Genomic DNA, 18,757 nt, shown 5'->3' on the forward strand with positions numbered 1-18,757 from the left:
TTCCAAACTTCCACTGAATAACTTATCACGGTACATTTCTTAGGAAAAGGAGATATACACAGAAGTTGTTATGTGAAAGTCTGGTTAAGCTCCCTTTTCCTTTCTGGTTTTGTTTGTTTGTTGTTTTTTGTTTGTTCATTTCGCATTGTCTAGAAAGGGGTTATGATGGAGTAGCAGACCAGACTGCAAACTCAGGAAAATCACCGATTAGGTTTTGGCATCCTTGAACAAGTGAAATGATGTCAGTAATCATTTATCTCTAGAATTTTTATAAGAAAAGTAGTTTTTCTTTAGGTTTTTTTTTTTTTTTTTTAAAGATTTTTTATTTTTTTATTTATTCGACAGAGATGGAGACAGCCAGCGAGAGAGGGAACACAAGCAGGGGGAGTGGGAGAGGAAGAAGCAGGCTCATAGCAGAGGAGCCTGATGTGGGGCTCGATCCCATAACGCCGGGATCACACCCTGAGCTGAAGGCAGACGCTTAACCGCTGTACCACCCAGGCGCCCCAGTTTTTCTTTAGGTTTTAATTTCACTATAGCCAGGTATCTTTTACTAGAAGCTGAACAGGCTTTCTAATTGATACACATACTAAGATAGAGAAAGGTTCAGAGAATTGTCATGGTCAGTCGGCTGACTCAGACCCCCTTCTATGCCCTAATGTGTGGCCTGAGAGAAAAAAACACTAAGGACTGCATCCTTATTGCTCATTCTTTGTTGGCTTTCTGTTGGGTTTAGCCAATGGAAGACAGAGCTGGAGCTTGGAGAGTAGGAGGAGAGAAAATCTTAATATATTTTGTCTGTTTCCTCCAGCTTCTCTGCCAGGGCAGTTGCTGCATCCTTCCCCAACTACCCCTCCAGCTTGCACCTCCCCCCTCCCCCGACACACACACAGCTCTCACTGGGAACTGGTTATCCACGATCTACCCCTAGTCCCTCCAATTTAGGCTTTCTACTGCTGCTAGTCTCTCAGAGTCTCAATATCCCTTATCATTAATTTAATCTTGCCTGTACTGTCATTAAAGTAAGTATTCTTGAAAGTTTTGTTATGTTATCCATGTGGGGTGAATTATCTTTCCTGGTGGGTCTCTGACTAACACTACTATGTAAGTATAAATGTAGTCAAGGCAGAACTTCTAATCCCAAGTCTAGTCTTCCTTTCCTTGTACCACACAGTATTTCATTAAACTTGATTTTCAATGACTGAGTTTTTATATATTGTGATGTTTTACCATAAAAAACAAAGAAACCTGGTAAAATACTTGTCAATATGGGTATACATGTGTTCACTAGGGTGATTTATCCTAGTGAACAATGTGTTATAAAAATAACATATACCTTTTTATTTTCATAGCTTGTATTCCCTCAGCATCATAAAATGCATACATAACCAATAGGAAAATACAATGCATTATAATTCACCTTGTTACAGAGAAATTTCTTATAATATCACTTTTAATTCCAACAAAACGGAAAAGAATAATATATATAAAGCCTCATTTCCTATATTGAAGTCTTTTTTCAAACTAAACACATTTTTTTCTGACACTCTAACAAGAAAATAGTGTTTTTCAGTTTTATCTACAAAGTAAAAAATGCAATTAGAAGATATTTATTCCAAAATTGGAATTCTCCATATATATTCAGAAAACATGCCCCTTTAGTCCTCAACATTGTTAGATGATAGTGACACTAAAATGAAAAGATTTCCTGTAAAGTGCTCTTATATGCTTTACTCTGGATCCTCAAGCAGTAAATTCAAAAGGGAATGCATTTCTCTTTGTTCAGTACCAAAATGCATGTTCTCTCCTTTTATCTTTTCCTCGCTTCCCCTGTGGCATGTGCTGCAATACATTTGTATGTTCAGTTATTGCCCCACACATAGAGAATGAAAAGGCGAGTAGAAGTTCTATCAACACTATCACTGTAATTTCCAGAAAATTATTTTTCTATCTTGTGTGTTACACTTTCCAGTGTTTGCGTGTACATCTCTCACAATTCTTTATTTTTCTGTACATAGTAGACAGAAGGATACTATGGATCTAGAGATTTATAGATTACATAAAATCTAGCCACTGATCATGAATAGTCATAATTTAATATTAAACTTGAAGACACAAATAATTTCCACTACCTCCTTCTTCCTCCTAGTGAAAATAAGGGAAATAAGTCTATGAAGAAAACAAAGAGCTGCCCTACATCTCAGAGGTATAGATGGACAGCAGATTAAGTCAATGGCAAACATAAACTAGGGCTTTCAGAGGATAAGAAAAGTCCCACGGGGGTTTCAAAATTAAAATGCATTGAACTACTTAGATCTGTCAACATTTCACTAGTAAGAGGGATAGGTTCAAAAAGTTCTACCTCATTTGCTAGATTTTGCTTCTGTAAGGCAGAGATCAGCCACCTAGCAACAGCACAAAAGATTCTACTCTGACATAGTTAAACTCATGCTGGCTGAGCAGGAAGAAAAGCTATGTAGGATCAGGGCAGAGCTGGATGGCCCGCAGCTCCAGCGCCACTAGGGAGCCTGGTTTGGGAAATTGTGAAATTCATTCTGAGGAATGACTTTTTGTCAGCATTCTTCAAGGCTCAGGTCTCTGAGCGCCTCCACTGGGCTGTGCCTCTCCCTCCCCTTCAAGAATACGCTGGACACATGCACACAGGCACGCACAGCAAAGAAAGAAAAGATGTCATTTCCAATCAACCGCTATCCCGTTAAAGCTCAGCTGTGCACATGCTAGGAAAATTGCCAAAAATTGTGTAGATTAAGAGGAAACATTTTCCTATGCAGCTATTTTAAGATCAGTGAAGTAGCGAGGTTTTTCAAGTTCCTAATCCTTATAATATAGACAGCTATCTCTTGTTCTCTCTTTTAAAGCAAGTCCTTTGGCATTAGATACTGCCCCAGAAATAACCCACCACTTTTCTTCCAGGAGGAAAGAAATATCTACTTAACAGTCAGGTCATACCAGAGACTTTGGAAAATATCTGGATCACAAATCCCTGTCACCAGTGACCAGTAAACGAAATCTGGGCCATGTCCTTCCTTGCAGAATGCCCTCCCTGGATGAGTCAACAGGTCATTCAAGAGACACTTACGTCAAATTGTCAAAGCAATGCGGTTTTCAGCTGTGAAAACTTATGCCTGGCATGAAAAGTCTAAACACAATTTAACAGTTAAGTGTACAAACATATCACAACACTTGCTTTCTGGGAAAGGGGCAGAGAAGGAAAATTAGCTATTACTGTGCTTTTCATTTTCATGACTCTTTTGGCATATGTGACTGGAGAAGGATCCAACTTTGGGAGTGAGGCAGAGAGGGAGGTTTGGTGAGAGAGGTTATTTGCTTCATCTTCAATCACATTCCTAGTCTGTCTGGCTTGTCTGGCTCTGCACGAGGCAGAAAGTGTGTAATACTTTCTGACAACAGGGGAAAAAAACCAAGGGACAGGCACATTCATCTTGGAGACACTGTTAAAAGAAGCCAGTTGGCTCTGCCTTTTACTGTAAGCAATGTTATTGTTTTTCAATACTGTAACTGTTTTAAGGCCCTTTTTTTTAAAAAAAATGCCTTTTTAAGTTACAGAAGCAGTATTTGTTAAAATAAAAATGGAGAAACTAAAACAGGAATTTGCGCTCTCTCCCAAAGCCAATTTCCTTCTCGAGAGGTCCCTTATAACTCCTAACACTTTGATGTGTACACTGCTAGACCCGTTTTTCTTTTTTTTACGTACACTCACATTTACCACCTTCTCCCCCCATAGAATTTTAATACGCATATTACTGTGGAATTTGCATTTTTCACCTAACAATGTAGATACTTTTCTATGTCAGGAATTATATTTCCCTTTTTAAAAACTGGTTTTATAAGATCACGCTACAGTCTTTTGAACTTAAATTTAAGTTTGTTTTCAAAACAGTACTATAGGGGCGCCTGGTGGCACAGTCATAAGCATCTGCCTTTGGCTCAGGTCATGATTCAGGGGTCCTGGGATCCAGCCAGACTTTGGGCTCCCTGATCAGTGGGGAGTCCGCTTGTCCCTGTTCCCTCTGTCCCTCTCCCCAGCCTGCTTGTGCAAGTGTGCACTCTCTCTCTCTCCCCCCTCTGAAATAAATAAATAAAATCTTACAAGAAAAAAAAAAAAGACAAAACTACAAGATACCAATTTCAGCATGTTTACCTACACATTTCTTGTTAATACATCAGCAGGCTAGATTCCTGGGACAGAGGTTCCTGAGTTAAACAGTACGCATATTAAAATCTTGAATGGGTACTTCCACTTTGTCTTACCTAAAAGTTTCCTTTCCTAAATGTTGTGTATTTTGTTGTATATTTAGTTTCCTAAATATACAGATTATATTCCTATAATCTCTGAATAAAAGTGCCAGTGTTTATACATGCCCACAAATACTGGATATTACTAATTTTTTTGTCACTTTAGCAAATAAAACTGGGATTTTAAAGGTTTTACTTGGCACTTACCTATTAATGAAGGTTGAATTTTTTTCAGGTATGTGTTGAGCATTTATATTCATTCTTCTGTGAAAAATTTCTGTCTAGTTGTTTATTACATAATTTTTATTGCTTTTCGGTTAACACTAGAAATAATTAATGTAATAATTAATCCCTGTCTGTAATATATACTGTATATACTGTATAACTTTCTTGTGGCCTGTTATTGTGTTATTAAAATATATACTTAAAAAAATATATATATATATGTCTTTTGCCATACTGCTGCTTTAATTCTATTTTTGAGAACTATCCACGTGATCACATTTTCAAATTGTTCATCTTTTCTCTTATGGCTGCTAATAAACTTATAAGTGGCTTCCATACTTCAAGATTTAAAAATGGTCCTTTATTCTATATTCTCTCTAAAAGTTTTTATAATTTTACCCTGTCCATACCTTTATTAAATCTGGAATTAATTCACTGTGTACAATGTCAGTAATAATTTATATTCTAAATAAATGGCTAACCAACTGTACTAATACCAATTATTACTAGTCCAATCCATCCATTCTCATCGACTTGAATTGCTGCCTATTTTATCCTAATTTCACATAGCTACATTAATCTATTTGTAGAATCTTTATTCTTTTGCAATAGCCTATTCGTCTACTTCCATCCGGGCTCCCTAGTATATATTACCATGACTCTATAGGATATTTTAATATCAAGTACAACAAATAGCAAATCTTAATTTTGCCTTTAAATATTATATTTCCAGGTGGCCATTAAAATCCACTGGTCTAAAAAACCGACAAAAATCTAAAACACTGAAAATGTTCTTTGGTTGTTGTCCGTACACTATTGAATTTGCTAGTTCTAGAAAGTAAGTCCATCCATTTCTTTTTCCTATCTATGTAATCAAGTCCTTGAGCTTCCTTCATGTGAGCTTTGCAGTTTTCGGTAGGTGGGTCTTCAACATTTACTGTTAAGTGTAGGCCTGTATATATTATAATAATTGCTTCTATTTCAGAATCGAGTTCTTTTCCAATTATATTGTTCAATCATTGTCCCTACTGGTGAAAAGGAAATTTATCTAGTGTTGCATATTTATCATGTACCCATCTACCTTGCTGAACATTTTTTATCATTCTAACAGTATTACACTTAATTGGCTTGAATTTCCTAGGCTATGTATATCTGCAATAATATTTGTGTTTCTGCTTTTTCAATATGTTTAACTCTCACTTCTTTGTGCTTGTTTCTTTGGCTAAAACCTCTTGAGCAAATTGAATAATCCCCGTGCTAACAGAGCATTCTTTTTCTTATTCCTGGCTTTAGGAGAAATACTTTTAGTTTTTTAAATAGATATACGTATTTAATTTTTTGGAAGAGAGGGACTACATCTCTGACTTTTAAAATTTCTACTGTGTTATTCAATCTACTCAACTTTAATACCTCCTCTTCTTGGGACAATTTTGGTAATTTATATTTAACCAGAGAATTGTTTCTCCCATGTGTTGGATTTGAAAAACAGACACCCGAGTTAAGATGGCGGAGGAGTAGGAGACACCGTTTTCAGCCGGTCCTCCGAGTCGAGCTGGATAGGTACCAGACCAGCCTGAACAACCACGGAACCAGCCTGAGACGCAGGAAGACGCATCTGGATCTCTACAAATGAACATCTCCAGCGCTGAGTATTGAGGTACGAAGCGGGGAGCCATGAAACTGTGCACAGATATCGGAAGATAAACGGAAGGGGGAGGGAGCCACCGCGTTCGGGCGCCGGGAAGCGGTAGCCACTTGCACGGGAGAGCGGGCGGGCTCGCGGACGGCACCCGCAAAACAGCAGACTGAGACCGTGAGCCGGGTGCGCGCGCCACCAGGCATCTCGCGGAACCCCGGAATCCCGGTGCGCTCACTGGATCCAGACTGAGACCGGGAGATCCGGGAGCGCGCGCGGGGTGGCTGGCGGCTGGCGGCATTAGAAACACAAAGGACAGAGACGCGCCGGCCCTGGAAGTGAGGGCTGGGACGCCGGGTGTGGGGCGCACATCCCGGGACGCTGCAGGGTTGAGCAGCACCAACAGAAACAGAGTTAAAGTGGCCAGGACATTAGTAGAGAACGGGCCGCAATCCCTCTGTTCTGTGACAGAGGCTGAAATTTGGCCGCTGCTGCTCTGACTCTCAGAAGAGGCACAGCAAACCGCCAGGGAAAGCCGCCAGAGAACAAAAGCCTGGAAATACCGGCTCACAGTGTGCCCATCCCCATCCCCCTCGCAGGGGACACGGAGACTCTACCCAAACAGGGTTGCCTGAGTATCGGCGCGGCAGGCCCCTCCCCCAGAACACAGAAGGCAGGCTGAAAAATCAAGAAGCCCGCAACCCGGGCGCCTGGGTGGCGCAGTCATTGAGCGCCTGCCTTCGGCTTAGGGCGTGATCCCGGCGTTCCGGAAAGGAGTCCCTCATCGGGCTCCTCCGCTGGGAGCCTGCTTCTTCCTCTCCCACTCCCCTGCTTCTGTTCCCTCTCTCGCTGGTTGGCTGCCACATAAATAAATAAAATCTTTAAAGAAGAAGCCCACATCCCTAAGATCCCTATAAAACAAGGGGCACGGCCTGGGACCCAGTCAATAATTTGGGCTCTGGAAACCCCGCAACCTCTCTTCATCAGAATGACAAGAAGGAGAAGCCCCCCCCAGCAAAGAAAAGACAGTGATTCTGTGGCCTCTGCCACAGAAATAATGGATATGGATGTAACCAAATTATCAGAAATGGAATTCAGAGTAACGATGGTCAAAATGATGAGTAGAATTGAAAAAACTATTAACGAAAAGGTTACTGAGAATATAGAATCCCTAAGGACAGAAATGAGAGCGAATCTGACAGAAATTAAAAATTCTATGAGCCAAACGCAGGCAAAACTAGAGGCTCTGACGGCCAGGGTCGCAGAAGCAGAGGAACGGGTTAGTGAATTGGAGGATGGGTTAATAGAGGAAAAAATGAAAATAGAAGATGGTCTTAAAAAAATCCACGCCCACGAATGTAGGTTACGAGAGATTACTGACTCAATGAAACGATCCAATGTTAGAATCATCGGCATCCCCGAGGGGGTGGAGAAAAACAGAGGTCTAGAAGAGATATTTGAACAAATTGTAGCTGAGAACTTCCCTAATCTAGCAAGGGAAACAAACATTCGTGTCCAAGAGGCAGAGAGGACCCCTCCCAAGCTCAACCATGACAAACCTACGCCACGTCACGTCATAGTGCAATTCGCAAATATTAGATGCAAGGATACAATATTGAAAGCAGCCAGGGCAAAGAAATTTCTCACGTACCAAGGCAAAAGCATCAGAATTACGTCAGACCTGTCTACACAGACCTGGAATGAGAGAAAGGGTTGGGGGAGCATATTTAATGCTCTTTCAGAGAAAAACATGCAGCCAAGGATCCTTTATCCAGCAAGGCTGTCATTCAGAATTGATGGAGAAATAAAGACATTTCAGAATCACCAGTCACTAACCAATTTCGTAACCACGAAACCAGCCCTACAGGAGATTTTACGGGGGGTTCTATAAAAGTAAAAAGGCCCCAAGAGTGATACAGAACAGAAAGTCACAGCCAATACAAACAAAGACTTTACTGGCAACATGGCAACATTAAAATCATATCTCTCAGTAATCAGTCTTAATGTAAATGGTTTGAACCATCCCATAAAACGCCACAGGGTTGCAGATTGGATAAAAAGAAATGACCCATCCATTTGCTGTCTACAAGAGACTCATTTCAAACCCAAAGATGCATTCAGACTGAGAGTAAGGGGATGGAGTACCATCTTTCACGCAAATGGACCTCAAAAGAAAGCTGGGGTAGCAATTCTCATATCAGATAAATTGGATTTTAAACTACAGACTATAGTTAGAGATGCAGAAGGGCACTATATTATTCTTAAGGGAAGTATTCAACAAGTGGATATGACAATTATAAATATATATGCCCCCAACAGGGGAGCAGCAAGATACACAAGCCAACTCTTAACCAGAATAAAGAGACATATAAATAAAAATACACTAATAGTAGGGGACCTCAACACTCCACTATCAGAAATAGACAGAACACCCTGGCAAAAACTAAGCAAAGAATCAAAGGCTTTGAATGCCATACTCGACGAGTTGGACCTCATAGATATATATAGAACACTACACCCCAGAACCAAAGAATACTCATTCTATTCTAATGCCCATGGAACATTCTCAAGAATAGACCATGTTCTGGGACACAAAACAGGTCTCAACCGATACCAAAAGATTGAAATTATCCCCTGCATATTCTCAGACCACAACGCTCTGAAATTGGAACTCAACCACAAGGAAAAATTTGGAAGAAACTCAAACACTTGGAGACTAAGAACCATACTGCTCAGGAATGACTCGATAAACCAGGAAATCAAAAATCAAATTAAACAATTTATGGAGACCAATGAGAATGAAAATACAACAGTCCAAAACCTATGGGATACTGCAAAAGCAGTCCTAAGGGGGAAATACATACCCATCCAAGCCTCACTCAAAAGAATAGAAAAATCTAAAATGCAGTTTTTATATTCTCACCTCAAGAAGCTGGAACAGCAACAGAGGGACAGGCCTAATCCACGCACGAGGAAGCAGTTGACCAAAATTAGAGCTGAAATCAATCAAGCAGAAACCAGAAGTACAGTAGAGCAGATCAACAGGACTAGAAGCTGGTTCTTTGAGAGAATCAATAAAATTGACAGACCCCTGGCAAGACTTATCCAAAAGAAAAGAGAAAGGACCCAGATTATTAAAATTATGAACGAAAAAGGAGAGGTCACGATGAGCACCATTGAAATTGGAAGGATTATTAGAAATTTTTATCAACAGCTATATGCCAATAAACTAAGCAATCTGGAAGAGATGGAATCCTTCCTGGAAACCTATAAACTACCAAGATTGAAACCGGAAGAAATTGATTCCTTAAACAGGCCGATTAATTATGAAGAAATTGAGTCAGTGATAAACAACCTTCCAAATAACAAAACTCCAGGCCCGGACGGTTTTCCTGGGGAATTCTACCAAACATTCAAAGAAGAAATAATACTTATTCTCCTAAAGCTATTTCAAAAAAATAGAAACAGAAGGAAAGCTACCAAACTCATTTTATGAGGCCAATATTACCTTGATCCCCAAACCAGGCAAAGACCCCATCAGAAAGGAGAATTACAGACCGATTTCCCTAATGAATATGGACGCCAAAATCCTCAACAAGATACTTGCTAATAGAATCCAACAGTACATTAAAAGGATTATCCATCACGATCAAGTGGGATTCATACCTGGGATGCAAGCGTGGTTCAATATTCGCAAATCAATCAGCGTGATACATCATATCAACAAGAAAAGACTCAGGAACCATATGATCCTCTCAATCGATGCCGAAAAAGCATTTGACAAAATACAGCATCCTTTCCTGATTAAAACCCTTCAGAGTGTAGGAATAGAAGGTACATTTCTCAATCTCATAAAAGCCATCTATGAAAAGCCTACTGCAAATATTATTCTCAATGGGGAAAAGCTGGAAGCCTTTCCCTTAAGATCAGGAACTCGACAAGGATGCCCACTCTCGCCACTATTATTCAACATAGTACTAGAAGTCCTTGCAACAGCAATCAGACGACAAAAAGGGATCAAAGGTATTCAAATTGGCAAAGAAGAAGTCAAAATGTCTCTCTTTGCAGATGACATGATACTCTATATGGAAAACCCAAAAGAAGCCACTCCCAAACTATTAGAAGTTATAGAGCAATTCAGTAACGTGGCAGGATACAAAATAAATGCTCAGAAATCAGTTGCATTTCTATACACGAATAACGAGACCGAAGAAAGAGAAATTAGGGATCCATCCCATTTACAATAGCACCAAAAACCATACGTTACCTTGGAATTAACTTAACCAGAGACGTAAAGGACCTATATTCTAGAAACTATAAATCACTCTTAAAAGACATTGAGGAAGACATAAAAAGATGGAAAGATATTCCATGCTCATGGATCGGAAGAATTAACATAGTTAAAATGTCCATGCTACCCAGAGCAATCTACACTTTCAATGCTATCCCGATCAAAATACCAAGGACATTTTTCAAAGAACTGGAACAAACAGTCCTTAAATTTGTATGGAAACAGAAAAGGCCCCGAATCTCCAAGGAACTGTTGAAAAGGAAAAACAAAGCTGGGGGCATCACAATGACGGATTTCGAGCTGTACTACAAAGCTGTGATCACAAAGACAGCATGGTACTGGCACAAAAACAGACACATAGACCAATGGAACAGAATAGAGAGCCCAGAAATGGACCCTCGGCTCTTTGGGCAACTAATATTTGATAAAGCAGGAAAAAACATCTGGTGGGAAAAAGACAGTCTCTTCAATAAATGGTGCTGGGAAAATTGGACAGCTACATGCAAGAGAATGAAACTTGACCACTCTCTCACACCATACACAAAAATAAACTCCAAATGGATGAAAGACCTCGATGTGAGACAGGAATCCATCAAAATTCTAGAGAAGAACATAGGCAACAACCTCTACGACATCGGCCAAAGCAACCTTTTTCATGACACATCCCCAAAGGCAAGAGAAACAAAAGATAAAATGAATTTATGGGACTTCATCAAGATTAAAAGTTTCTGCACATTCAAGGAAACAGTCAGAAAAACTAAGAGGCAGCCCACGGAATGGGAGAATATATTTGCAAATGACACTACAGATAAAGGACTGGTATCCAAGATCTATAAAGAACTTCTCAAACTCAATACACGAGAAACAAATAAATCAAAAAATGGGCAGAAGATATGAACAGACACTTTTCCAATGAAGACATACAAATGGCTAACAGACACATGAAAAAATGTTCAAAATCATTAGCCATCAAGGAAATTCAAATCAAAACCACACTGAGATACCACCTTACGCCAGTTAGAATGGCAAAAATAGACAAGGCAAGAAACAACAATTGTTGGAGAGGATGTGGAGAAAGGGGATCCCTCCTACATTGTTGGTGGGAATGCAAGTTGGTACAGCCACTCTGGAAAACAGTGTGGAGGTCCCTTAAAAAGTTAAAAATTGAGCTACCCTATGATCCGGCCATTGCACTACTGGGTATTTACCCCAAAGATACAGACGTAGTGAAGAGAAGGGCCATATGCACCCCAATGTTCATAGCAGCAATGTCCACAATAGCTAAATTGTGGAAGGAGCCGAGATGCCCTTCAACAGATGACTGGATTAAGAAGTTGTGGTCCACATATACAATGGAATATTACTCAGCTATCAGAAAGAACGAGTTCTCAACATTTGCTACAACATGGACAGCACTGGAGGAGATAATGCTAAGTGAAATAAGTCAAGCAGAGAAAGACAACTATCATATGATTTCTCTCATCTATGGAACATAAGAACTAGGATGATCGGTAGGGGAAGAAAGGGATAAAGAAAGGGGGGGTAATCAGAAGGGGGAATGAAACATGAGAGGCTATGGACTATGAGAAACAAACTGAGGACTTCAGAGGGGAGGGGGGTGGGGGAATGGGATAGGCTGGTGATGGGTAGTAAGGAGGGCACGTATTGCATGGTGCACTGGGTGTTATACACAACTAATGAATCATCGAGCCTTACATCGGAAACCGGGGATGTACTGTATGGTGACTAACATAATATAATAAAAAATCATTAAAAAAAAAAAAAAAAAAAGAACTGTAAATGACAAAAGACTCAAAAATGCCCACGATTAGAGATCTGATGAGAGTTCATTTTAATGCAGATGACAAGGAAATCTGGTTATTTCGGTGACACATAACGCTTCAGTAATTAGAATTGCAAGTGATGACTTTATACCAAGACATATCAAAACCTTAGGAATTTTATATAATTTCTACAACAGTTACAGCACTCACTTCTATAGTATAACCTAAGAAGGTTTTTTATCACATGTTTGACAATGCTTCCTATGTAATTTGACATACCAAATAAACAAGCCTAATTCGTCAAGACCTCAAAAAAAAAAAAAAAAAAAAAAAAAAAAAGAAAAACAGACACCCGCATGGCCTCTCAAGTTTACAGCATAAAAGATATCTAAATGCCCTCCTCTTTAAATTGACTTCTTGAAATTTTGAAATGATTTTCATTTACAAAACATTTAAGTTTATTATGAATATGTGTTAGTCCTTAGTGCTTGAGTACTGTGTTTGAAAAAATAACAACAGAGGCCATGATCTTAAATTTTGATGGTTTGCTCTGTATTCCACCTCATAAAGAACTATTGTTGGTTACTATGGAGATGATTTTGATATGTTAAATAAGAAATTGGCGAACAGATTACTAATGCTTTCCATTTAGATACATTTAAAAAATGTTCTTAAGTAAATAAAACAATTATGAATTATACATTTCAGCAATACAGAAGCCCCTTTCAGTTCACAGCTCCATGGTGGGGTAGCAGAGGATGTTAGTTTCTTAGTGAATATCCATTTTCCTCTTTCCCCGTAGAAAAAGGTGAAGTCATTTATTCAAAGTCATGGCATTAGTAAGTGGTGGATGGCGTTCATACCTAAACTCAGGTTTACAACCTGTTGTTAGATTCACATCCCAGTCTTCTTTTATATTGCACACGGGCTATGACTCACATGCATGCAGCTTCAGGGAAAGTTCTACAGAGGAGGTCCCACACAGGTTGGGACATAAAAGATGAATCTAGACTTTTTTTCAAGTAGTGCAGGTGGGAAAGTATAAAATGGGCAAAAAAGAACAACATGAACACCCACAGGAATAAAAACGCATAGTGTGTTAAAAAAAAAAAAACAGCAAATAGCCAAGTGCAAATAAAGTTTAGTTCTAGATTTTCTGTAGGCATTTGATTCATATTTCTACTCATAGACTCTTACAATCATAGACTCATGAACCATCTAGTCAAATCTCCAAAGAGGAAACATGCCACGGTGGTTGATAACCTAGGATATATAGACCTTGGCCAAAAGACTTAGGTTGGAATCTGAACTCCACCATTTTCTTTTTTTAAGATTTTATTTATTTATTTGAGAGAGAGAGTGAGTGCACAAGCAGGGAGAGCGGCAGAGCGAGAGGGAGAAGCAGACTCCCCACCGAGCAGGGAGCCTAACACGAGGCTGGATCCCAGGACCCTGGGATTGTGACCTGAGCTGAAGGCAGAGGCTTAAGCAATTGAGTCACCTAGGCGCCCTGAGTTCCACCATTTTCCTGCTTTTTGTTTCTTAGAAAATTACTTAATTTCATTCCACTAAGTCTCATTTCATTAACTGCTAAATTAGCACATGACCATCTGCCTTATAGATTTATGTGAAGGTCAAAGGCATGTCAAACACTTAAGAGGTTCTGACATGTTATTATCAACAATAACATCCAGATGTTTTTTTAATTATTTTTATTTACTCCTGTGTGTGTGTGTGTGTGAGAGAGAGAGAGAGAGAGAAAGAGCTCGAGCACAAGCAGTGGGGAGAGGCAGAAGGAGAAGGAGACTCCCTGCTAAGCCAGGAGTCCGAGGTCGGGCTCGATCCCAGGACCCAGAGATCATGACCTAAGCCGAAGGCAGACACTTAAGCATCTGAGCCACCCAGGCACCACTACTTTCCAGACTTTTAACATTTGAGTCAAATGAAAGAACTGCAGAATAGTTGCAGTAACTATTCTATATTTCTTCATTTTCCTTTGTGCTGCCCCATGCAACACCTTTCTACAGCTGGCTAAAGGGACACTCCTTAACTGTTCCATATTTCAGTTATACCCCCTTGTGCGGATATGCCAGAGTTTATTCAACACTCTCCTATACGTAGACATTTAAGTTGTTTCCAATCTTCTGAAATTATAAGAATCCTGCAGTTAGTAACTTTGTTACTCTATATTCTTACAGAGCTGTTGCAGTGGTACCACCAGTATAAATTCTAGAAGTGGAACTGTCAAAAAGTATATGGATATACAGTTTTGTTAGATATTGCCAAAATCACCTCCACAGGAATTATACCAATTTTATCTTTTTCCAAGTAGCTAACTGGTTGCCCAACATTTCTTGTAAAAAAGTCCATCCTGTCCAGTGATTTGAGATGCCATTTTTATCATTTACTAAATTTTCATATGCACTTGAACATATTTCTAGATTTTCTACTTCACTCATCTGAAATGTCTTTCAAGTGTCTGTACCACACATTGCTTTAATAATAAGAGCATTCCATTTATACTAGTAGGGCTCCTCAGCCCCTAATAGCATGTTTTTCTGTGTTTAACCAGCTAGTCCCACGTTCATTTTCCATATGAACTTTAATATCAAATTGTTTACCCCCACAAAAAGCTTGTGGGTATTTTTGTTGGAATTGCATTAAATATATAGATTAACCTAGGAAGAACTAAGATCCTTACTATTTTGAGCCAGCCATTCAGAAAAGAAAATATCTTTCTACTTGTTCAAGTCTTTGGGGATTGTTTTTATCGGAAAGGTGTGGTTTTATTTTATTAAATAAACTCTGGTGTCTTATTGGCAAATGAATTTAAGAATGTGGAATCTAGCGGGACAGGGTAGCTGTTGATAAACTGTATTCAAAATCTATAAATTAACCCAAGCTTTAATATTTTTCTGCCTACTTTCACTAACTACATGACCTCATGTATACACATATATATGAAATATATAAATTTATCTATATATGTGTATATATAATTATATATGCATTAATTTGATACTGTTTCCTATTTCTTTCTTTTAACATTGATAACTTGTTATTTTTTTTCTTTGTAACCTCTTTCCTGTCCTTTCGAATTTATATTACATAGCTCAGACTTTTTTTCAAAGAAACATATTGATATATCAAAACAATATAACCAAGCCTCCTTAGGTGAGGAATAATTTCCCTCTTTTGGATCATGATTTGCTTCTTCAACCCTCAGACATGCCACCCTGTTGGTGTTCCTCAAGTAATGGAAAACCATGGTTCACCTAGTAGTGTTTACACTTGTGGATAATTATAAACTTACAGCAACCCAAACGACTTTTTTTTCTTAAGTCTCTCTTCTCTAGGATCTCAGCTAAAAACTGAAGGTCCTTTCTCAAGGCACCTTAGATCCCAAAAGAAAACCCAAAAGCTCAGTGATAGGCCTCCTTTTTGATACCATGAAGTTCTTATATTCACAATGCCCAGATAAGAGATGGGCTTTGGTTCTGTCCTTACTTCTTTGGGTGACAAAGACCTTGAATTCTCACACTTGGGAATGACAGGAGTTTGACATAAAGTCAACACCTTTTCATAGTGCTTTATATTTACTCTAAGACTTTGCATTCTAAAGCCACCCTCGTTTAACCTGTAATCTAAAAAAGAATACCTGTGTGTGACAGATCACCTGGATACGAAATTTAATTGGAAATGAATTTGATACTAAATGCAACTAGAAATAATTTACATTGTTATTTTGCATTTCAGTAAGATATGTCATGCTTAAAGAATTGTGCAAACAAGTCAAAGGATGGATGTTGTAAGGTTATTTGTGAAAGCAAATATTTAAGAAAGAAACTAAACAACCATTAATAAGATTAATGAGGTTATTTAAATGATGATGAACACTACATTAAGTCTTGCAGACTACACAGAATAAAAAGGGATGATATGATTGTTCTGATTGCTAGCGTTCCTGTAGTATCTTTTGTATGTCAGACACAGTACCGAGGGTCTCACATATATCAACCCCTTCAAGACCCACAACTACCCTATAAGGTAGGCGCTATTGTCTACTCCAGTTTGCCAGAGAAGAAGCTGGACATATTAGATTAAGAAATTTACTCAACACTACACAGCCAGGAAGTGATGGACCTAGAGCCATATGTACTGACATGACCAACAACACAATATTTTACAAAGAGAAAAAAAAAACATAAACAAGATGCAAAGTGAACGTGTACAGTATAATGCATATTTCTGTAAGACACAAATGTGTGCTTGTGTGTGTTCATGTGTCAGTGAAAGGAAAATCATATTTCAGTGGATAGAAACCATAATACTACAGAGTGGGGTTTAGATGCTGGGATTTCTACTTTTTGCTTGATACACTACTGTATGCCTTCTAAAAGTTTATTATAATATACATATGTTTACTTTAAGTTCACGCTTTTAAAGTAATTAGAATCTGAATGAAGACATTACTGTATTACAATATGAAAAAAACCTCAAGTCATTTTTCATACTTATGTTGAAAAGAACACTAATTCCAAACATTTTTTTATACTGGTGGTGATTAGTGATTTCACTATTCAAAAAGTATTCTTTACTATCAAAAATACTATATTAATATATTTGATTAATGAATTTCTTTCTACATTTTGCTGCATCGATTTCCTTCCTCGGGTCCCTTTGCCTCTTAATCTTCCCATTGCATCTTCTCCCCCATGTTAGAGTTTTCTCATGTGAGAGAAACACGTTTCAGACGTCACCATCTGGATTTCCATTTTTAAAGTTTATTTAAGTACCAGAGGACATTGCCAAGAACTCAAAACTCTGCTTGCTTAGCTGAGACTAGCTACAGTCCGAAAGATCTTTCTTGTCTGGCAGGGTTAGAGAAGACAAAAATCCAAACCTCCTTACTATAAACAGTTGACACTAAATAACATTATCCACTCAGCTGACATTTGATAGACATTATTTATGGCATCATTCTTAACTTCTTTCAGGAGATTTTTAGAAATTAATACTATGCGTCCTATCTTTCCATCAACTCACAGTTTGTGATGAATTAATTTCCATGGAAACTGATACAGGGGAAAGTATAATTTTGTTGAGATGTTGTGAAATAAATTATGTAATGAAACAGACAAAACACTTAGAGAAACCCATTAATAATTTGCTTTCAACAATGTTAAAACAGTGTCTAAACATATCTCATCATAAAAAAATTTTTGTTGTTGTGTTAATTGGTAGAGATTTTTGCTTTTATAAGGGATAAACAACTTTTCCTAAAATACAAGTGTTGACTCAGAAGAATATAAGGATTTAAACAACTATCAATCAGTGTTTTCCAGATACTTCTATGTGTTTTGTTATGACTTGAATATCAACCTACGATCCATTCTCTAATAAGCAAAGCAATATATACATTGGTCTGCTAGATTAAAAAGTCATAAACACAAATATAATGGAATATGCATCATTTCCTTTGGAATTTATGAAACTGTTTTGCACAATTCCCTAAAGGGTGAGGGAGAAAATCAAGCAATCTTTGATATGCAATATAAATAATTCCCCAAAGAAATCACAAGGACTGTTTTTGTTTATTTTTGCTTTAAGTATGCAAATGTATTCCTTATCTGTACCTTAACTTTGGCTACTCGTAAACATCCTTGCATAAACTAGAAAAAAGTCTTATTTATGAATTAATTTTATCCTTTGTTGTTAGAAAAGAGAAATATGAAATGTGAAATAAAAAGGGAATAAGGAAATACAGACACTAAGTTCATCTGAAATAGGATGACACCCATATAAAAAATCTTTTTATAACCTGATATAAATATTAAAAATAAGAACGAATGAGTATTAAAACTATGTCCTATACAATATAAAATGTTAAGACATAAAATCATGTTAAATAATTGCATCCCACTCCCCCTGCTTGCGTTCCCCCTCTCGCTGGCTGTCTCTCTCTGTCAAATAAATAAATAAAATCTTAAAAAAAAATAATTGCAATCTTTTTTCTAAAATATACTTACATCTTCCTTTTTCTTATTCAGACAGACAAATACAAATAATGCCATTATCCACTATTTTTGCCTTAATAACCTCATGTTCATTGGTGTTGTATTATATCAGCTTCGAGAAAAAAAAAGTAAGCCAATGGCAATAACTGTTCAAAGAAAAAGCAGACAATGCTCCTTACCGACACACAGGTCCGTTCTTCTCCACCACACAATTCCCACCATTCCTGCAGTAACCTAATGGACACTCTAAAAAGAAGCATCACAAAACCCACAGTTAATTGTAAATATTATTAGGAAGGAGGAGGACATATTACTGTTAATCATTGCATCAAACCTAGACACTGAGAGTAAATAGCTTCCCAGTTGCTAAAAGCACAAGAATTCTTCTAGTCTACTTTCCTGTGTCCCACAAATTTGTTCAGTGGCCCTTGCTGCCCTTGATGTGTTCATTCTCTTCACATGCCTGAGAGGTTGACCATAAGAGAAGATTTTTTTCTCTCCTGGATTAAGTAAAATCTACGTATTT

The 18,757-nt window shown here is 38.1% G+C and overlaps 1 protein-coding gene across 4 annotated transcripts in view; it reads right to left on the reverse strand.

Moving 5' to 3' along the window:
- The window catches only part of LOC123785611 (MAM and LDL-receptor class A domain-containing protein 1), a 660,266-nt gene that overhangs the window by 108,583 nt on the left and 532,926 nt on the right, over positions 1-18,757 (reverse strand). For all 4 annotated transcript variants that reach the window (XM_087857640.1, XM_087857642.1, XM_087857641.1 and 1 more), the window contains one exon: positions 18,411-18,477. In XM_087857640.1, coding sequence (XP_087713766.1) covers positions 18,411-18,477 — 67 coding nt within the window. The remainder of the gene's footprint in view (positions 1-18,410; positions 18,478-18,757) is intronic.

Source organism: Ursus americanus, chromosome 31 (assembly GCF_024610735.1).
Source record: "Ursus americanus isolate L20-20 chromosome 31, mUrsAme1.1.p, whole genome shotgun sequence".
NCBI lineage: Eukaryota > Metazoa > Chordata > Mammalia > Carnivora > Ursidae > Ursus > Ursus americanus.